The 23160-nt window shown below is 43.3% G+C and overlaps 1 protein-coding gene, 1 long non-coding RNA gene and 2 other non-coding genes across 4 annotated transcripts; 2 read left to right on the plus strand and 2 right to left on the minus strand.

The window, feature by feature from the left end:
• The first annotated feature begins 14722 nt into the window (after positions 1-14722).
• On the plus strand, positions 14723-15569 carry LOC123412914. Its single transcript, XR_006613628.1, has one exon. It is a non-coding gene; the product is annotated as an uncharacterized LOC123412914 (long non-coding RNA).
• Positions 15570-18977: 3408 nt separating this feature from the next.
• Positions 18978-19050, minus strand: TRNAA-UGC. The gene has a single exon. It is a non-coding gene; the product is annotated as a tRNA-Ala (tRNA).
• Positions 19051-19332: 282 nt separating this feature from the next.
• Positions 19333-19440, plus strand: LOC123414408. The gene has a single exon (XR_006614379.1). It is a non-coding gene; the product is annotated as a small nucleolar RNA Z279/snoR105/snoR108 (small nucleolar RNA).
• A 912-nt stretch (positions 19441-20352) lies between these two features.
• Positions 20353-21001, minus strand: LOC123411962 (vegetative cell wall protein gp1-like). Its single transcript, XM_045104923.1, has one exon. The coding sequence runs from the start codon at positions 20964-20966 to the stop codon at positions 20547-20549; it is 420 nt and encodes a 139-aa protein (XP_044960858.1). The 5' UTR covers positions 20967-21001; the 3' UTR covers positions 20353-20546.
• Positions 21002-23160: the final 2159 nt, after the last annotated feature.

Consider the following 23160-nt stretch of genomic DNA (forward strand, 5'->3'; position numbering starts at 1 on the left):
ATAGCATGTGTTAAAAAGTTGAGAGGGCTAGGACAAAAACTGGATGCAGTTCGTGTACGAAACTGACAATCTATCTCGAAGTAGCAGGGTTTCGAACGAGAACTCATCTCTTACAAAGGGATTTCATTTTTTTGAACTTATTTGAACTCCATACTTTTTGTGTGTTCAAAATGCACCATTCAAAGGCACATCACAAAATTTCAACAATTTCTGACTTCAATTGGTATATTTCGTGCATTTACTTATTTTTTTTGAGCTAGTTGACCCTGAAATTGAAAAGCACTACAAATGAACTCTGAAAATGTTGAAAGTTGTCATGCTATCATCATTTCACCCACATAGCATGTGTTAAAAAGTTGAGAGGGCTACGACAAAAACTGGATGCAGTTCGTGTACAAAACGGACAATCTCTCTCGAAGTAGCAGGGTTTCGAACGAGAACTCATCTCTTACAAAGGGATTTCATTTTTTTGAACTTATTTGAACTCCATAATTTGTGTGTGTCCAAAATGAACCATTCAAAGGCACATCAGAAAATTTCAACAATTTCTGACTTCATTTGGTATATTTCGTGCATTTACTTATTTTTTTGAGCTAGTTGACCCTGAAATTGAAAAGCACTACAAATGAACTCTGAAAATGTTGAAAGTTGGCATGCTATCATCATTTCACCCACATAGCATGTGTTAAAAAGTTGAGAGGGCTACGACAAAAACTGGATGCAGTTCGTGTACAACACTGACAATCTCTCTCGAAGTAGCACGGTTTCGAACGAGAACTCATCTCTTACAAAGGGATTTCATTTTTTTGAACTTATTTGAACTCCATACTTTTTGTGTGTTAAAAATGCACCATTCAAAGGCACATCACAGAATTTCAACAATTTCTGACTTCATTTGGTATTCTTCATGCATTTACTTATTTTTTTGAGCTAGTTGACCCTGAAATTGAAAAGCACTACAAATGAACTCTGAAAATGTTGAAAGTTGGCATGCTATCATCATTTCACCCACGTAGCATGTGTTAAAAAGTTGAGAGGGCTACGACAAAAACTGGATGCAGTTCGTGTAGAAAACGGACAATCTCTCTCGAAGTAGCAGGGTTTCGAACGAGAACTCATCTCTTACAAAGGGATTTCATTTTTTTGAACTTATTTGAACTCCGTACTTTTTGTGTGTTCAAAATGCACCATTCAAAGGCACATCACAAAATTTCAACAATTTCTGACTTCATTTGGTATATTTCACGCATTTACTTATTTTTTTTGAGCTAGTTGACCCTGAAATTGAAAAGCACTACAAATAAACTCTGAAAATGTTGAAAGTTGGCATGCTATCATCATTTCACCCACATAGCATGTGTTAAAAAGTTGAGAGTGCTACGACAAAGAATGGATGCAGTTCGTGTACAAAACGGACAATCTCTCTCGAAGTAGCACGATTTCGAACGAGAACTCATCTGTTACAAAGGGATTTCATTTTTTTGAACTTATTTGAACTCCATACTTTTTGTGTGTTCAAAATGCACCATTCAAAGGCACATCACAAAATGGACAATCTCTCTCGTAGTAGAAGCGACCCCCACAATAATAGACGACATTCTTCTTCTCTCATATATGGTGGACACTAGCTCACCTGATTTTTCAACCGTCGATGATGGTCGCTACTCCTACTTCCCCTAGTGCATAACCAATATCTAGCACAAGGAGAAGAAGGAGAAGCAACCCCCACAACAAAAGTGGTTCCGTGACACGCCACGTGGTTCCGCTGCACGCCACGTGGGACTAATGGTCTTTCATTTTTAAATGATTGTTTTAATCAAAAACAGATCTGTTACAAAAGGGATTTCATTTTTTGAACTTATTTGAACTGAATACTTTTTGTATATATATGTGGTCAAAATGCATGATACCATGAAGTTAGAAAGGGCTAAACCATTCAAAAGTAGCAAATGAAGTTAGAAAGGGCTAAACCATTCAAATTTGGAAACTATAATGGCACAAACAGAAACTAGACATATATAAATTGGTCCAAGAAGTACATGATACTAGTCCAAACAGTACATAATAATAGCTACCATAGATATATATACAAGTGTTTGACGTTAAGAACACTACTCGTCTGAATCATCTAAATCAGAATGTCCACGTTCCTCGAGGTGACGCTGGCCATAGTTGACGACTCGAATCTTGCGGTACAACTCGTATGAAACGTATGCATCTTTTGCTGCATACTCAATGTTGATATCATCAAGTGGGCCCTTCTCCCAAAGTTTGTGCTGAGACTTTGGGAAACTGGTCTTTATATCAGCATATGAATCGTCGATCAAGGCAACTGCCATATGAGCCATCGAAGTCCTGTCATGTCGAAGCCTGAATATCGTTTGGAGATCAACGAGGCAACCAGCTAGTATCTCAATACCGAAGCTGTGCCTCATCTTCAGCTTGTCGTTCCTTATGTCAACGGAAGCAAAAGTGACTCCGCTGCGAAGGAACTCCATGAGTTCTGGACAATGCTTGTCACTCCTGCAACAGAAACAAATTAAAATGGAACAAATGTTACATACTGCTGCAATAAGGAAACATGTTTCACTACAACTAAAGAGAAACTTATCTTTAGGATTCAAATAGAACATATGTAATGGAACCTAGAGAGATCACTATAGCTATCCAATGGAACCTAGAGAGATCACTAGCTATATGCAATTTTCATGACTATGACATATCATATTGCTATCCAATGGAACCTAGAGAGATCACTAGCTATATTCAATTTTCATAACCTTGGATCAAAGAACACCGCATAAAATTGTATCACTACAACTATGATTTCAATGCAACATATTGAACCAATCAGATTCTTCAGATTATGGAACACTATTCCAATCACTTTGTGTTTCCTTCAACTAATCAAAATTGTTTCACTACAACTTTTTGAAGCGAACCAACTATGATTCCATTGGAACATATTAATGTTGGGGAACGTCGCATGGGAAACAAAAAATTTCCTACGCGCACGAAGACCTATCATGGTGATGTCCATCTACGAGAGGGGATGAGTGATCTACGTACCCTTGTAGACCGTACAGCAGAAGCGTTAGTGAACGCGGTTGATGTAGTGGAACGTCCTCACGTCCCTCGATCCGCCCCGCGAACTATCCCGCGATCAGTCCCACGATCTAGTGCCGAACGGACGGCACCTCCACGTTCAGCACACATACAGCTCGACGATGATCTCGGCCTTCTTGATCCAGCAAGAGAGGAGAAGAGGTAGAAGAGTTCTCCGGCAGCGTGACGGTGCTCCGGAGGTTGGTGATGACCTTGTCTCAGCAGGGCTCCGCCCGAGCTCCGCAGAAACGCGATCTAGAGGAAAAACCGTGGAGGTATGTGGTCGGGCTGCCGTGGAAAAGTCGTCTCACATCAGCCCTAAAACCTCCGTATATATAGGTGGGAGAGGGGGGGGCCTTGCCTTGGGGCTCAAGGAGCCCCAAGGGGGTCGGCCGAGCCAAGGGGGAAGGTCTCCCCCCCAAACCGAGTCCTACTTGGTTTGGTGGGTGGAGTCCTTCTTTCCTTTCCCACCTCCTCCTTTTTTTTTCTCTTTGATTTTTCTTCCAATGCGCATAGGGCCCTTTTGGGCTGTCCCACCAGCCCACTAAGGGCTGGTGCGCCACCCTCAAGGCCTATGGGCTTCCCCGGGGTGGGTTGCCCCCCCGGTGAACTCCCGGAACCCATTCGTCATTCCCGGTAACTCCGAAAACCTTCCGGTAATCAAATGAGGTCATCCTATATATCAATCTTCGTTTCCGGACCATTCCGGAAACCCTCATGACGTCCGTGATCTCATCTGGGACTCCGAACAACATTCGGTAACCAACCATATAACTCAAATACGCATAAAACAACGTCGAACCTTAAGTGTGCAGACCCTGCGGGTTCGAGAACTATGTAGACATGAGCCGAGAGACTCCTCGGTCAATATCCAATAGCGGGACCTGGATGCCCATATTGGATCCTACATATTCTACGAAGATCTTATCGTTTGAACCTCAGTGCCAAGGATTCATATAATCCCGTATGTCATTCCCTTTGTCCTTCGGTATGTTACTTGCCCGAGATTCGATCGTCAGTATCCGCATACCTATTTCAATCTCTTTTACCGACAAGTCTCTTTACTCGTTCCGTAATACAAGATCCCACAACTTATACTAAGTTACATTGCTTGCAAGGCTTGTGTGTGATGTTGTATTACCGAGTGGGCCCCGAGATACCTCTCCGTCACACGGAGTGACAAATCCCAGTCTTGATCCATACTAACTCAACGAACACCTTCGGAGATACCTGTAGAGCATCTTTATAGTCACCCAGTTACGTTGCGACGTTTGATACACACAAAGTATTCCTCCGGTGTTAGTGAGTTATATGATCTCATGGTCATAGGAACAAATACTTGACACGCAGAAAAGAGTAGCAACAAAATGACACGATCAACATGCTACGTCTATTAGTTTGGGTCTAGTCCATCACGAGATTCTCCTAATGACGTGATCCAGTTATCAAGCAACAACACCTTGTTCATAATCAGAAGACACTGACTATCTTTGATCAACTAGCTAGCCAACTAGAGGCTTGCTAGGGACAGTGTTTTGTCTATGTATCCACACATGTAAATGAGTCTTCATTCAATACAATTATAGAGTGGATAATAAAGATTATCTTGATACAGGAATTATAATAATAACTATATTTATCATTGCCTCTAGAGCATAATTCCAACAGTCTCCCACTTGCACTAGAGTCAATAATCTAGCCCTCACATCATCATGCGAATTACATTGTAATAAATCTAACACCCATACAGTTCTGGTGTTGATCATCCTTTGGCCGTGGAAGAGGTTTAGTCAGCGGGTCTGCTACATTCAGAGCCGTGTGCACTTTGCATATATTTACGTCCTCCCTTTCGACGTAGTCGCGGATGAGGTTGAAGCGTCGTTTGATGTGTTTGGACTTTTTTGTGAAACCGTGGTTCCTTTGCTAAGGGAATGACACCCGTGTTGTCACAGAACAAGGTTATTGGATTCAGTGCGCTTGGCACCACTCCAAGATCCGTCATGAACTGCTTCATCGAGACACCCTCCTTAGCCGCCTCCGAGGCAGCCATGTACTCCGCTTCACATGTAGAATCTGCTACGACGATTTGCTTGGAACTGCACCAGCTTACCGCACCCCCATTAAGAATAAATACGTATCCGGTTTGTGACTTAGAGTCGTCCGGATCTGTGTCAAAGCTTGCATCGACGTAACCTTTTACGGCGAGCTCTTCGTCACCTCCATACACGAGAAACATCTCCTTAGTCCATTTCAGGTACTTCAGGATATTCTTGATCGCTGTCCAGTGATCCACTCCTGGATTACTCTGGAACCTACCTGCCATACTTATGGTCAGGCTAACGTCCGGTCTAGTGCACAACATTGCATACATGATAGAGCCTATGTCTGAAGCATAGGGGACGGAGCGCATATGCTCTCTATCCTCATCAGTTGCTGGGCACTGAGTCTTACTCAATTCCGTACCTTGTAAAACTGGCAAGGACCCCTTCTTGGACTGTTCCATTTTGAACCTCTTCAAAACTTTATCAAGGTATGTGCTTTGTGAAAGTCCTATCAGGCGTTTTGATCTATCCCTATAGATCTTAATGCCTAGAATGTAAGCAGCTTCTCCTAGGTCCTTCATAGAGAAACTTTTATTCAAGTAATCCTTTATGCTCTCCAAAAACTCTACATTGTTTCCAATCAACAATATGTCATCCACATATAATATTAGAAACGCCACAGAGCTCCCACTCACTTTCTTGTAAATACAAGATTCTCCAACCACTTGTATAAACCCAAATGCTTTGATCACCTCATCAAAGCGTTTGTTCCAACTCCGAGATGCTTGCACCAGTCCATAAATGAATCGCTGGAGCTTGCACACCTTGTTAGCATTCTTAGGATCGACAAGACCTTCGGGTTGCATCATATACAATTCTTCCTTAAGGAAACCGTTAAGGAACGCCGTTTTGACATCCATATGCCAGATTTCATAATCGAAAAATGCAGCTATTGCTAACATGATTCTGACGGACTTAAGCATCGCTACGGGTGAGAATGTCTCATCGTAGTCAACTCCTGGAACTTGTGAAAAACCCTTTGCCACAAGTCGAGCTTTATAAACGGTCACATTGCCGTCAGCGTCCGTCTTCCTCTTAAAGATCCATTTGTTCTGAATGGCCTTGTGGCCCTCAGGAAGTACCTCCAAAGTCCACACTTTGTTCTCATACATGGATCCTATCTCGAACTTCATGGCTTCTAGCCATTTGTTGGAATCTAGGCCCACCATTGCTTCTTCATAATTTGCAGGTTCATTATTGTCCAACAACATGATTGATAAGACGGGACTACCGTACCACTCTGGAGCAGCACGTGGTCTCGTCGACCTGCGTGGTTCGACAGAAACTTGAACCGGAGTTTCATGATCATCATCATTAACTTCCTCCTCAACCAGCGTCGCAACGACAGAGGTTTCCCCTTGTCCTGCGCCACCATCTAGAGGGATGAGAGGTTCGACAACCTCGTCAAGTTCTATCTTCCTCCCACTCAATTCTCTCGAGAGAAACTCCTTCTCGAGAAAAGCTCCGTTTTTAGCAACAATCACTTTGCCCTCGGATTTGAGATAGAAGGTGTACCCAACTGTCTCTTTTGGGTAACCTATGAAGACGCACTGTTCCGTTTCGGGTTCCAGCTTTTCAGGCTGAAGCTTTTTGACATAAGCATCACATCCCCAAACTTTAAGAAACGATAACTTTGGCCTTTTGCCATACCACAGTTCGTATGGTGTCGTCTCAACGGATTTTTATGGTGCCCTATTTAAAGTGAATGCAGCTGTTTCTAATGCATAACCCTAAAACGATAACGGCAAATCGGTAAGAGACATCATAGATCGCACCATCTCTAATAAAGTACGATTACGACGTTCGGACACACCATTACGCTGTGGTGTTCCAGGCGGTGTTAACTGTGAAACAATTCCACATTGTCTTAAGTGAGCACCAAACTCGAAACTCAGATATTCACCCCCACGATAGAACCGTAGGAACTTGATCTTCTTGTTACGATGATTTTCAACTTCACTCTGAAATTGCTTGAACTTTTCAAATGTTTCAGACTTTGTGCTTCATTAAGTAGACATAACCATATCTACTCAAATCGTCAGTGAAGGTGAGAAAATAACGATATCCGCCGCATGCCTCTACGCTCATCGGACCACACACATCGGTATGTATGATTTCCAACAAGTCACTTGCACGCTCCATTGTTCCGGAGAACGGAGTTTTAGTCATCTTGCCCATGAGGCATGGTTTGCACGTGTCAAGTGAATCAAAGTCAAGTGACTCCAAAAGTCCATCGGTATGGAGTTTCTTCATGCGCTTTACACCAATATGACCTAAGCGGCAGTGCCACAAAAATATGGCGCTATTATTGTTAACTCTAACTCTTTTGGTCTCAATGTTATGTATGTGTGTATCGCTATCAAGATTCAATATGAACAATCCTCTCACATTGGGTGCATGACCATAAAAGATGTTACTCACAGAAATAGAACAACCATTATTCTCTGACTTAAAAGAGCAACCGTTTCGCAATAAACAAGATCCAGATATAATGTTCATGCTCAACGCAGGCACTAAATAACAATGATTCAAGTTCATAACTAATCCTGATGGTAACTGAAGTGAAACTGTGCCGACGGCGATTGCATCAACCTTGGAACCATTTCCTACGCGCATCGTCACTTCATCTTTCGCTAGCCTTCGTCTATTCCGCAGTTCCTGTTTCGAGTTGCAAATATGAGCAACAGTACCGGTATCGAATACCCAAGCACTACTACGAGAGCCGGTTAAGTACACATCAATAACATGTATATCAAATATACCTGATTTTTCTTTGGCCGCCTTCTTATCTGCCAGATACATGGGGCAATTGCGCTTCCAGTGACCCATACCCTTGCAATAGTAACACTCTGTTTCAGGTTTAGGTCCAGCTTTGGGTTTCTTCGTCGGATTGGCAACAGGCTTGCCGCTCTTCTTTGAATTACCCTTCTTGCCTTTGTCGTTTCTCTTGAAACTAGTGGTCTTATTCACCATCAACACTTGATGTTCTTTACAGAGTTCAGACTCTGCGACTTTCAGCATCGCAAACAACTCGCCGGGTGACTTGTTCATCCCTTGCATGTTGTAGTTCAACACAAAGCCTTTATAGCTTGGCGGCAGTGATTGAAGGATTCTATCAGTGATAGCCTCTTGCGGGAGTTCAATCCCCAGCTCAGCTAGACGGTTTGAGTACCCAGACATTTTGAGCACATGTTCACTGACAGACGAGTTCTCCTCCATCTTGCAAGCATAGAATTTATTGGAGGTCTCATACCTCTCGATCCGGGCGTTCTTCTGAAAGATAAACTTCAACTCCTGGAACATCTCAAATGCTCCATGACGCTCAAAGTGACGTTGAAGTCCCGGTTCTAAGCCATACAAGACTGCACATTGAACTACTGAGTAGTCCTCCTTACGTGCTAACCAAGCGTTCTTAACATCCTGATCAGCCGTAGCGGGTGGTTCATCTCCTAGCGCATCATTAAGGACATAATCCTTCTTCCCAACTTGTAAGATTAGCTTAAGATTACGAGCCCAGTCTACAAAGTTGCTTCCATCATCTTTCAACTTAGCTTTCTCTAGGAACGTATTAAAATTCAGGGTGACTGTCGCGTGAGCCATGATCTACAACACAAACATATTTAAAGTGGACTTAGACTATGTTCAAGATAATTAGAGTTTAACTTAATCAAATTATTCGCTAAACTCCCACTCAAAAAGTACATCTCTCTAGTCATTTGAGTGGTTCATGATCCACTTACACTAGCTCAAGTCCGATCATCACGTGAGTTGAGCATAGTTTCAGTGGTAAGCATCCCTATGCTAATCATATCATCTATATGATTCATGATCGACCTTTTGGTCTCATGTGTTCCGAGGCCATGTCTGCACATGCTAGGCTCGTCAAGCTTAACCCGAGTGTTCCGCGTGCGCAACTGTTTTGCACCCGTTGTATGTGAACGTTGAGTCTATCACACCCGATCATCACGTGGTGTCTCGAAACGACGAACTGTAGCAACGGTGCACAGTCGGGGATAACACAACTTCGTCTTGAAATTTTAGTGAGAGATCACCTGATAATGCTCCCGTCGTTCTAAGCAAAATAAGGTGCATAAAAGGATTAACATCACATGCAATTCATAAGTGACATGATATGGCCATCATCACGTGCTCCTTGATCTCCATCACCAAAGCACCGGCACGATCTTCTTGTCACCGGCGCCACACCATGATCTTCATCAACGTGTCGCCATCGGGGTTGTCGTGCTACTCATGCTATTACTACTAAAGCTACATCCTAGCAAAATAGTAAACGCATCTGCAAGCACAAACATTAGTATAAAGACAACTCTATGGCTCCTGCCGGTTGCCGTACCATCGACGTGCAAGTCGATATTATCTATTACAACATGATCATCTCATACATCCAATATACCACATCACATCGTTGGCCATATCACATCACAAGCATACCCTGCAAAAACAAGTTAGACGTCCTCTAATTTTGTTGTTGCATGTTTTACGTGGTGACCATGGGTATCTAGTAGGACCGCATCTTATTTACGCAAACACCACAACGGAGATATATGAGTTGCTATTTAACCTCATCCAAGGACCTCCTCGGTCAAATCCGATTCAACTAAAGTTGGAGAAACCGACACTTGCCAGTCATCTTTGAGCAACGGGGTTACTCGTAGCGATGAAACCAGTCTCTCGTAAGCGTACGAGTAATGTCGGTCCAAGCCGCTTCAATCCAACAATACCGCGGAATCAAGAAAAGACTAAGGAGGGCAGCAAAACGCACATCACCGCCCACAAAAACTTTTGTGTTCTACTCGATAAGACATCTACGCATGAACCTAGCTCATGATGCCACTGTTGGGGAACGTCGCATGGGAAACAAAAAATTTCCTACGCGCACGAAGACCTATCATGGTGATGTCCATCTACGAGAGGGGATGAGTGACCTACGTACCCTTGTAGACCGTACAGCAGAAGCGTTAGTGAACGCGGTTGATGTAGTGGAACGTCCTCACGTCCCTCGATCCGCCCCGCGAACTATCCCGCGATCAGTCCCACGATCTAGTGCCGAACGGACGGCACCTCCGCGTTCAACACACTTACAGCTCGACGATGATCTCGGCCTTCTTGATACAGCAAGAGAGACGGAGAGGTAGAAGAGTTCTCCGGCAGCGTGACGGCGCTCCGGAGGTTGGTGATGACCTTGTCTCAGCAGGGCTCCGCCCGAGCTCCGGAGAAACGCGATCTAGAGAAAAAACCATGGAGGTATGTGGTCGGGCTGCCGTGGAAAAGTCGTCTCAAATCAGCCCTAAAACCTCCGTATATATAGGTGGGAGAGGGGGGACCTTGCCTTGGGTCTCAAGGAGCCCCAAGGAGGTCGGCCGAGCCAAAGGGGGGAAGGACTCCCCCCCAAACCGAGTCCTACTTGGTTTGGTGGGTGGAGTCCTTCTTTCCTTTCCCACCTCCTCCTTTTTTTTCTCTTTGATTTTTCTTCCAATGTGCATAGGGCCCTTTTGGGCTGTCCCACCAGCCCACTAAGGGCTGGTGCGCCACCCTCAAGGCCTATGGGCTTCCCCGGGGTGGGTTGCCCCCCCCCCCCCCCCGGTGAACTCCCGGAACCCATTCGTCATTCCCGGTAACTCCGAAAACCTTCCGGTAATCAAATGAGGTCATCCTATATATCAATCTTCATTTCCGGACCATTCCGGAAACCGGGACTCCGAACAACATTCGGTAACCAATCATATAACTCAAATACGCATAAAACAACGTCGAACCTTAAGTGTGCAGACCCTGCGGGTTCGAGAACTATGTAGACATGACCCGAGAGACTCCTCGGTCAATATCCAATAGCGGGACCAGGATGCCCATATTGGATCCTACATATTCTACGAAGATCTTATCGTTTGAACCTCAGTGCCAAGGATCATATAATCCCGTATGTCATTCCCTTTGTCCTTCGGTATGTTACTTGCCCAAGATTCGATCGTCAGTATCCGCATACCTATTTCAATCTCGTTTACCGACAAGTCTCTTTACTCGTTCTGTAATACAAGATCCCGCAACTTATACTAAGTTACATTGCTTGCAAGGCTTGTGTGTGATGTTGTATTACCGAGTGGGCCCCGAGATACCTCTCCGTCACACGGAGTGACAAATCCCAGTCTTGATCCATACTAACTCAACGAACACCTTCGGAGATACCTGTAGAGCATCTTTATAGTCACCCAGTTACGTTGCGACGTTTGATACACACAAAGTATTCCTCCGGTGTTAGTGAGTTATATGATCTCATGGTCATAAGAACAAATACTTGACACGCAGAAAAGAGTAGCAACAAAATGACACGATCAACATGCTACGTCTATTAGTTTGGGTCTAGTCCATCACGTGATTCTCCTAATGATGTGATCCAGTTATCAAGCAACAACACCTTATTCATAATCAAAAGACACTGACTATCTTTGATCAACTGGCTAGCCAACTAGAGGCTTGCTAGGGACAGTGTTTTGTCTATGTATCCACACATGTAAATGAGTCTTCATTCAATACAAATATAGCATGGATAATAAACGATTATCTTGATACATGAATTATAATAATAACTATATTTATCATTGCCTCTACGGCATAATTCCAACAATTAAACACTAGTTGATTCTAATACGATTTTTCAGATTATGGAACACTATTCCAATGAGATTGTGTTTCCTTCAACTAATCAAAATTGTTTCACTACAACTATTTGAAGGGAACCAACTATGATTCCAATGGAACATATTAAACACTAGTTGATCCTAATACGATTTTTCAGATTATGGAACACTATTCCAATGAGATTGTCCTCCCCTTCAACTAATCAAAATTGTTTCACTACAACTATTTGAAGGGAACCAACTATGATTCCAATGGAACATATTAAACACTAGTTGATTCTAATACGATTTTTCAGATTATGAAACACTATTCCAATTAGATTGTGCTCCCCTTCAACTAATCAAAATTGTTTCACTACAACTATTTGAAGGGAACCAACTATGATTGAAACAAATAAACTTACAATGTCATTATCTTGGATCAAAGAAAGCCTCAAAACTTACTTCGCCCATTGGAAGATTAAGACATGGCGTTGGAAGCATAGCTGGATGACGGCAACACCGCGTTGATCGGCCGTGTACTCCAGATCAAGCCCCAAGAACTTCTCATGATCCGCTGCGTGGTCAAACCATTTTTCCTTCAACTGTTGAAGAAAAAACGGCACCTCGTTGCTCAGGTTCGTGTACACGACATCGAGCATCGTCGTGCCATGTGCGAGCACCTTACGAAAGCTAGTTGGCATGGTGGAAGAAGAGAAGGGAAGAAGAGAGGAGAAGAACAGAGAGGGCGACGCGAGAGAGAAGAAGAACAGAGAAATGGCAACTGTACGCTTCGGTTCGTGCTTTTCATCGCCCGAAACGACGCGAGATGCAAACCGTTTGGGCCTTTAGTCCCGGGTTGAGCCACCAACCGGGACTAAAGAGGTATACCAAACGGTTGCCACCACTACGGCAGGCCACGTGTTAGGCCTTTAGTCCCGGGTTGAGCCACCAACCGGGACTAAAGAGGTATACCAACGGTCGCCACCACTACGGCAGGCCACGTGTTAGTCCTTTAGTCCCGGGCTGACCCACCAACCGGGACTAAAGGGGGATACGAACGGTTGCCACCACCACTGCCCGCCGCGTAGCCCTTTAGTCCCGGTTTGGGACACGAACCGGGACTAGAGGCTTCTTACGGGCCGGGACTAAAGCCTCGAGGGAGGCATTGAGAATTGGGGCGACGTGGTCGGGCCTTTAGTCCCGGCCTAGAGGCAGGCCGGGACTAAATGGTCCAGGCCAAAGGCCCGTTTTCCACTAGTGTCATTGTTCTTCTAACTATTCAATCACAGGTTAATTCACTTTTGTATGTATACTTAAGGGTGTCACGACACCGTCGGTCAAATCACATGCGAAGAATATATGGATTTTGTACTGGACGCAGAGTTTTGGAGCCCGGGCGAACAGTAAAATAAAAAAAAAACAAAAATATATAAAGAAAACTGAATTTTTTTTAACAAACATTGACAAAAGTTTTAAGTGCTTGCACAATTTTTTCATAAAATCACATACCTACAAGGCGTGGCAAAAAATATTGATACTCTAAAAATGCTATTTCCAAAAGAATTTTGAAGCACTGAATTTGTTTTTTACCACGCCTTATCGGAATGTGATTTCATGACGAAACTTTGCAAGAACTTAAATTTTTTGCCAATGTTTGTCATAAAAAAATTCAGATTATTTTAAACTTTTTTATTATTTTACTGTTCACCCGTAAGCACGCTTTCCTTTTGTACTTAGCTAGTCCCGTGCTCAATCTATCCTATTGAATGCCAGATTTTGGTGCTTGCTTTCGACCGATATGCTCCTCAGGTTAATCTTTTTTAAAACAAGACTAGTGAGATGATCAGTTATTAGCTCCTCTTTGAAAATAATAATTAGTTATTAGCTGAGCAACGATAAATACATGCAATTAACCTCGAGATATTTTACAACTAAGCCTATCTTAACATCAAACAATTACTGAGAGCTTGCTTAATAGCACGATGACACTAAACTGAGCATTTCATATTTCATCAGGGTATTGTGTTCCTCCTGTTTCCAAATTGTAGGTCGAGGCTTGAAATGAGCTACGACTATGAGTACATCAAACAATATGTGGCTCATTTCAAACCTACGGATTGTGTTTCGACATATTACCCCAAAAAAAAGGCATATTTTTTTATGTACTGTACAATTAGCAAGATCATTCTCTCGACTTCTCCCTGCTACCGCCAAACTCGTCTCCATCTCATGTTTCTCGGCAAAACAGTAATCTGAAAGCTGCTGGCTGGCTATCACCACCACGTGGTAAATGCTGCTTGGGTCAGGTATCCAGTGTGCCACACACTGCAAGCGGGTCCCGCGGTACCGTGGAGCGGACTTTCGTTTCCATTCTCACCTCACTCGGCTGAAATAACCAAGCGGCCATGCCGCACGAGCGTGGGGCACGATCAAGGCGTCACTGTCAAGCGTACGCACGAAGATCATTGGCCGCCATGCTAATGGCTGGGCAAATCCGTGGCCCGGCCGTGCAGATCGTATCTCACGTATCTTGGACTTTGAGTAATAAGTAAGTAACAATACGTACTACTCCGTAGTGATCATGGCATTGCCAGCTACGTATCTCAAGCCAGATCAAAGATACGGCAATCGGACTGAAACCTCAGTATTCGTTTGCGTACAGTTGGACTTCGGTTACAATTCATTTCGAACCTTTTCGTCGCAATCGAACATTGGAAATAAGACGGAGCTGTCCAAATCTGACTCCATTCGACCACAAAGCTACAATAAAAAAACAAAGATGTGAAAAACAAAGGCCAGACACGTGAAACACCACATGAAATTATAAAATTCATCAGCCGCTTCTTCTCCGCGGGCAGACCATTCGTACGCAGAGCGGAGCGGGCAGCGTCGTGTGGCTCGTCTGGAAGTCAATCAGCGCGTCCGTGTCCGTCCCATCCCGCCCGACGGCGACGCCATAACCAACTCCCCTCCACTCCAGAACCCAAGCCCAGCGGACGCGGTGCTCTGGGCGCCACACACGCCTGACTCCACCGGCCGCCCCCCGCAAGCGCATATAAAATAAGGCAGTGGCGCAGTGATGTTCATCCTCGACGGCATAGGCCTACTACCACCTTCCTACACGCACAACACTCTTAAGCTCTCTGTAAATCCGCAGCCGGTGCTCGCTTTCCGGTGATCGCAAGCGGCACGGCTATAAAGGCGGCTCGCACTGCTCGGCCGGAGTAGTGTGCGGACATGGCTACGGGAGCCGAGATCTTCCGGCCAGTTGCGGTCGCCGCCGACGTCGTGGAGGCGCCGGCGTTGCTGACTGCCACAGGCAAGGATCAGCTCGTGGATCCGGTGATCTGGGCCGACGAGGAGCGGATGAAGAGGGAGCTCATGGCATGGGCCAAGGCTGTCGCGTCCATGGCGCTCAACGTCCCGGCCGGCTCGTCGTCGCCCCTTTCCGTGGGTCGAGGACAGACAAGCCAGGGTGCAAGACGCTTCCAGCTTCGTACGTAGTTTTTTTTTTGTGTGTGTGCTTAGCTTAGTATACGTATAGTTGGTTTGCAGATGCAGGCCTTTTCGTTGACCTGAATGATAACATGCATGTGTGTTATCATTATTGGTGCTGGTATATTTTTGCCCGGGGGGAGCAAAATTGTTGCTCCCGGCTTGTGTACATCAAGGGGTGTTTGTATCCAAGGACTTTTTGATGTAGGGGTTAAAAAAGTTCCTTTTAGTCCCACGTGAAACAAACAGGAGGGACTTTTAGGGACTAAATGGGGTATTTGGGACTAAAGGAAGAATACCTATGGGAGGGTCTTTTTGGGACTTTTTGGGACTTTTTGGGACTTTTTCCAACAGTGCCCCTACTTTTAGCATGTCATTTAATAAATTTTAGTACATTACTAGGGGTAACATGGTCTTTTTGCATGTCATTTAATGACCTCTAGTCCATGTTTAGTCCATGGAAACAAACGGGTAGGGACTAGGGACTTTTTAGTTGGGACTAAAAAAAGTCTTGAGACTTTTGAAACAAACATGGGAGTATAAGGCTGGTTGTAATGGGAGTATCATAAGTAGTATCATGCATGCCACCTAAGCATATTTGATGAGGTGGCATACAATTAAATGAAGAAAGAGATGATTGAGTATCGTATTATGATACCGTATCATATTAAATGTTGTGCTAGTATGTGTCATGCATGGCAATAAATGAACCGTTTTATAATACTAGTATATCATACTATGCATTACGGACGTGGTATCATACACTAGTATCATATGCATGATACTACTATATGATACTATCCATTACAACCAGCCTAATAGACAAGTTTTTTTAGATGAGATCAGTGCTTATGATTACTTGTGACCTTTTGTCAGCAATTGGATGTACACCAAGCAGATAGGTGAGACCTTAAGGCCTTTTTTGGTTTATAGTAGAAAATTTGTAGGAATTCTAAAGGATAGGAATTTTATAGAATTTTTCTCTTTAGAATCCTTTGGTTTATGGGAATATATGTCTATTCCTATGTAGGATAGAAATCAATTCTCCACATTTTAAAAGAAAAAAATTAACCAAAACTCAATCAATCTATTCTATATATCAAATTAGATTTTTTTGTTTCTTTATAGGAATTGAGATACATGTCATCTCACTTTCTACAAATTCCCTGCTTCTATATGATAGTATTATCTTATGAACCAAAGGCGGTCTAAGTAAAACTAGAGAGCTGGCTACCCGAGGGTTGAATAAACATGATACTAATATATAGAAAGTCACTTGCATAAAGTATCGTCACATCCATACATCACAAACTTAGCTACCACAAATTAGATTTTTTCTGTTTCTCTATAGGAATTTAGATACATGTCATCTTATTTTCTATATTTTTCTGTTTCTATGATATTATTATCCTGTGAACCAAAGGTGGTTTAAGTACAACTAGGAGCGCTGGCTACGCGAGCTTGAATAAACATGATACTAATATACATAAAGTCACTTTCCTAAAGTATCATCACATCCACAAATCACAAACTTAGCTACCACAAATTAGATTTTTTTTTGTTTCTCTATAGGAATTTAGATACATGTCATCTTATTTTCTATATTTTTTTTCTGTTTCTATGATATTATTATCCTGTGAACCAAAGGTGGTTTAAGTACAACTAGGAGAGCTGGCTACGCGAGCTTGAATAAACATGATACTAATATACATAAAGTCACTTCCCTAAAGTATCGTCACATCCATAAATCACAAACTTAGCTACCATAGTGTTACTTAATTCAAATATAGTCCATTTTACCTCAGTAATTGATCTAATCAGTTGATTTTAATGGTTGTTGGGACCAAAGTATTATGCAAATTAAACTACTCACCCTCTCCCGGTTGCAGAATGTGCAAACAAGTAAACTCCCGTCTATGAAAGAAAAGGAAACCACAATCAAAAAATCCATGGCCTATAAAAAAACTCCTCTCGATCATGCTCTCCCCAAATTCTCCCGTCAACTCAATGTGAAAGAGTTGTCCAGAAAAATTCTACTTACACAATCTCTTTCTCAAGGTATTTTCCAGATAATGGGCTTTGATCCACCTAATAGATAAATTTGATGGTCGAACGATACAAGATGTTAAGGTAACCCACATACAAAGCTGATCAAAGAAAGACACAAAGCATACATAACCAACAAGGCAGTAGGAGCACGTCATTGGACACCGACTACCTGGCAATGGCCATAATTCATGTGTATATAACCATACATAACCAATAATGAATCGACTAATTTGTAGATCAACATGTGCGGCTCCTACGATTCATGTGTATATATCCATACATAACCAACAGTGCATGACTATTTCCAATCGTATATCAACATGGCACTTGGAAGGTTAAGTTTCAATAGACCTTCAGAATTATGGCCATGTGTAGACTCTTCCATCTGGGTGCGGCTCCTAGGACCTCTATCTGCTCTGATTGTGGGGATGCTTTGCATTGTTATATCTTGGGGGCGTCATCGCTGAGCGCAACTTTGGTCGTAGCAGCTGCTTTGGGCAGGCTTGGAACATGGCTAGGTTTTCTCTCACTGTCGGCGCTTAGTGATCTTGTCGGCTCACATGAATCGACTAATTTGATCGACAAGAAAGATAGTCATGTGTTCTCTAACTTTAGTTAACCTCTTGTAGTTTGTAAGTTGGAGAAGTGCTCCGGTACGGAAAATAATATTTTTGAAGAAGAAACCAACTTAAGTTATCTTCTCAACAACAAGTCAAAACACTAAGCAAGCATGCTAGATTTGACAAACATCTTAACTGTCTTGGCCCAAGTCAAAGTTAAACACAAAACAATTGATAATAACTTGTATGGTTTTGACCACCTGAATTGAAATGTTTGATGTTTATATTAAGGTAAAGATGCATCTATTATACATTTCATTAATTAAATGAACATCATAGGTCTCACAAGGAGGAAATTCCTATGTGTATATATTAAAAAAGAAAACAAATACTTCACAACGGCATGAAAAATATGACAAAAAGATAAAAAATAGTCCAGACATGAAATAGGAAAAAACAAAATATAGAATAATCCAAGTGCCATGTTGATCTACGATTGGAGATCATCTACACATGAATCGACTAATTTGATCGACAAGAAATATAGTCATGTGTTCTCTAACTTTAGTTAACCTCTTGTAGTTTGTAGGTTGGAGAAGTGCTCCGGTACGGAAAATAATATTTTTGAAGAAGAAACCAACTTAGGTTATCTTCTCAACAACAAGTCAAAACACTAAGCAAGCATGCTAGATTGGGCAAGTATATCAACTCTCTTGGCCCAAGTCAAAAATAAACACAAAACAATTGATAATAACGTGTATGGCTTTGACCACCTGAATTGGAGTGTTTGATGTTTATATTAAGGTAAAGATGCATCAATGGTACATTTCATTAATTAAATGAACACCATAGGTCTCACAAGGAGGAAATTCCTGCACATACTAAAAAGAAAACAGATACTTAACAGCGGCACGAAAAAATATGACAAAAAAGATAGACTAGGCAAGTAGGCATGAAAAAGGAAAAAACAACAAAAATCAATGTTGGTATGAAAAGACATGACAGAAATGGTAAGAAAAAAGATATCGTGGAGATGCGGGGGATCGAACCCCGTGCCTCCCGCATGCAAAGCGGGCGCTCTACCATTTGAGCTACATCCCCTTTGCTTAATTTTCTGATCTAAATCTTTAAATTCTGTGACACTTCTTCTGCCACGCGAAGACTAAACGCCGTGGGCCAATGTTGTACGTGTGATGACCGGCCCACTTGCGTGCGCCTGATGGCCCGTGGCAGGTTTAAAGATTGTCCAGCAGCAGTGAGGGTTCAGCGAGGCTGGAGACATATTTAGTCCCACCTCGGCCGGAGGGAGTGAGCGGGTGGAAGCGGTGGCTTTAAGAAGGGACCGGGTGCGCCTGTAAAAAGCATGATCCTTCAGGCAGCAAAGGGAAATGAGGAGTGGTACAGGCTCGCTGAATTTGTGCGAGAGGGGTGCCCGCCCCAATAAGCCTGTTACGACACTGGGGCATCCCAAGTGATTTACCATCTGATCCTGAATACATGAAATTTTAAGTTGATTCTATTTCTGGTTTTCTTTCTTTACTAAACCTTGGTTTTGTTTCGCCTTTTTGACTTGGTTTAGATCTTTCTTTTTTTGGTTAACTATATATAGTTTGGTTTGTTTCTTGTTGTTTGTCGTTTTCTCTTTTGGGTCGCCGCATCTGTTCTGATTTTGTTTTTTTTTTGCTTCGATTTTCATCAATGTTTTTTTTGGTTGAAAAAACTTTGCAAGCACTCTAAATATTCCTTAAAATTTGTAAAGAAAATTAGACAATTTAAAAAATGTTTTTTATTTTTATATTTCCTCCGTTTCTAAATATAAGTTTCTTTTATTAATAATTATGGACTAGATATGGTTATATGTAAATATAATTTAGTGTATAAATTTAATTATTTTGTTTCGTATTAAAGTTTTTAATATTTTTTGTAAAATACTTGTATTTAGAAATGAAGAGAGTGAGAAAGGTACTTTTCGCGCAGCCCAGGGTGTTGTCTCCAACGTCGTGGTGGAGCAGGAAGGTTTTATCATTCAAGAGTACGCGCAACCGTTTGTCTATGCAAGTGACAGCTGAAAGATGATGCATCTTGTGTTGGGTGTGTGATTGGTGGATGGCAGTTTTGATTTTCTACTCAGATGTTGTCGTTTTATGGGGGTGTCAGATTTGGAGTTTGATGATGTGTTTGGAGACATGTTTTTCGGATTTGATTCTTTTAATGTCAATGATTTTGCTTCTAACAAACTATTTTGGATATTCGTAAAGCTGCAGATCAGCGATGAAGTCACGTCGACTTCGAATGAAGAGTTGATCTGGCTTCTCTTTTTATCGAATTCGAATGAAGAGGTGATCTGACTTTTCTTTTTTGGTGCCCGTTTTGGTGGTGTCGAAAAAGAGGAACAGGTAATGGTATTTTGCATAAGATAATTTTATTTTTTCAGTTTTATAAAATCGGTGTTTACGTGTTTTATAACTTGATCTTATTCTATAAATAAGACCGTATTATCATAAAAAAAAAAACACACCCCAACTTCTAGTGAAGTATCTTTTTTACGTCGAGTCCAATCCTCTTTTGATGTTGGACGAGGCTTTCAGCGATCACCGTTACACCATAACCCAAAGCAAGAGACATGGTACGATCACGTAATAGCCAACGGCGGCGGCCGGAGTCGGTGGCACCAGCACGGAAGAAGAAGCGGACTCGTTGTAGTAGGGAAGGTAGCTGATCGGAGGTGCTTGGTTGTACGCCTGCTGAGGCCCGTTTTGGCCGCCGCAGCAAACGGGTGCCGCCGGCGGGCATGGCGCCTGCATGCCCGGGGAGGGCGGTGTCGTCGACGGAGGCGACGGCGGAGGGCCGCCGTAGATGGGCAGCGGCTGCGGCGGTGTCTGGCATCCCGCGGCGTTGCACAAGCCTTGAGCCGCGGTGGAGTTGCCGCCTGCGGTGTCGCCGGCCTCAGATGCTGCTGCCGCCGCCACAGCTGCACTTGCCAGGAGCAAGGCTTGCAGCAAGAGAACAGGCGTCATGGTGCTCGCCGTTGCCGTAGTTATTGGTGTTGGATATTCTTGGCGTCCGTGTGTTGCGGTGGAGGATTTATATAATCCGTCTGAGTATAGAGGTAGCGTTACATGCATCATGACACATGGGGAGCCATGTGTTGGAGGCTCAGATGCCCTACGCTAGCTTATGGAGATGGAGACACTGGCCGCTCTGTCTCTTCCCATGGTCAGCTTCCGGATATCTGGATATACACGAGTCAGTGCGTATGTACAACTAGTTTCCAGCAAGATTCATGGGAAGACAACAAGACACAGCCGCCCTGTCTCCAAGAGACGGTTCAACGTGTGTATATACTGGGCCACTGGGGTTACACGGCTATCTTCACTTACGTCAGCCACCTTGTCATCGCACTTTTGGTGCCTAGTTGCCTACCATAATTTTTCAAGGAAAAACATGAGATTCTCCACGCAAGAAACACGAGTTTAGCACTTCCAACACAAAAACACGATGTGCTGGATGTGCTAAACTCGTGTTTTTTGTGCTAAACACAGAAAATAAGCTTTACAAATAACTATTCACATCCTACGCACTGTCCTAAGCCCTCGCACGCACGCATGCACGCACAGTCCTAAGATCTTCAATTCAGTACTTCAATCTCAATGCAAGAGCATATGAACAGCTATTTGTAAGACAGTTCACTGACACCGAATATCACATGAGTTATCACCCACAACTTTTCATATAATTGAAGAATAAATCACATGACGTCTTACAAAAAAAAAGAAGAAAAAAGGTCAGCAACGAGGAGATGATCTAAAGTGGACATGGCCACATTTAGGTCCTCACGGGAAACCGGGTTCGCAACAGATGCCTCTGGCAACTTTTTCCGGACTACCTCCATCGTCAACTATAATCTTTAGGTGGTAAAACCTTAATAAAGAGACAAGATTCTGATACCAATTGAAAGAATTGATATGGTTGACTAGAGGGGAATGAATAGGCAACTAACAAATTTGAAACTTTTCTTTAAAAAAATTAGGTTCAACAACAAATAGACTGTCTAGATATGCAACTAAGTGAGCAACCAATATGATGCTAACAACAACAATAATAAGCAAGAAGTAAATACAATTAAATGTAAGAAATAACCACAAGTGGAACCGATGAAGATGAGGATGTGTTTTCGAAGTTCCTTCCCTTTGAGAGGAAGTACATCTCCATTGAAGCGATGTGGAGACACAATGCTCCCCAAGATGCCACTAAGGCCACCATATTCTCCTCACGCCCTCACACAATGCACGGTGCTATGATTCCACTAAGTGGTGCCCTTGAAGGCAGCGACCGAACCTTTACAAACAAGGTTGGGCAATCTCTACAACTTAATTGGAGGCTCCCAACAAGACCACGAAGCTTCACCACAATAGAATATGGCTTTGAGGTGACCTCAACAGTCTAGGGTGCTCAAACACCCAAGAGTAACAAGATTCACGATGGATTAGTGGCCCTCTCAACCAAACCCTAGTATATCAACAAGTTGTGTTGGCTAAAGAGAGAGATCGGGCTAAAATGAAGCTTGGAGCAACAATGGAGCTTTGGGGGCAAAATGTAGAGTTCTCAGGGAAGAAGAACCCCTTTATATAGTGGAGGAGGGAATCTGCTCGTTACCCAACCCCTCTACACGAGCCAGAGCGGTACTACCGCTCAGGCAGAAGGAGGCCGAGCCAGAAATGAGGCAGAGCAGCTAGTATCGCCTAGAGCAATAGTAACAAGCGGTAGTACCGCCCTGCGGGCGGTACTGCTGCCCAGTGTTGGGGAACGTCGCATGGGAAACAAAAAATTTCCTACGCGCACGAAGACCTATCATGGTGATGTCCATCTACGAGAGGGGATGAGTGATCTACATACCCTTGTAGACCGTACAGCAGAAGCGTTAGAGAACGCGGTTGATGTAGTGGAACGTCCTCACATCCCTCGATCCGCCCCGCGAACAATCCCGCGATCAGTCCCACGATCTAGTACCGAACGGACGGCACCTCCGCGTTCAGCACACGTACAGCTCGACGATGATCTCGGCCTTCTTGATCCAGCAAGAGAGACGGAGAGGTAGAAGAGTTCTCCGGCAACGTGACGGCGCTCCCCAGGTTGGTGATGACCTTGTCTCAGCAGGGCTCCGCTCGAGCTCCGCAGAAACGCGATCTAGAGGAAAAACCGTGGAGGTAT

Source organism: Hordeum vulgare, chromosome 7H (genome assembly GCF_904849725.1).
Source record: "Hordeum vulgare subsp. vulgare chromosome 7H, MorexV3_pseudomolecules_assembly, whole genome shotgun sequence".
NCBI lineage: Eukaryota > Viridiplantae > Streptophyta > Magnoliopsida > Poales > Poaceae > Hordeum > Hordeum vulgare.

Bases quoted from the DNA above. Each gene is read 5' to 3' on its own strand.
- LOC123411962 (XM_045104923.1), bottom strand. From the start codon at position 20,966: ATGACGCCTGTTCTCTTGCTGCAAGCCTTGCTCCTGGCAAGTGCAGCT.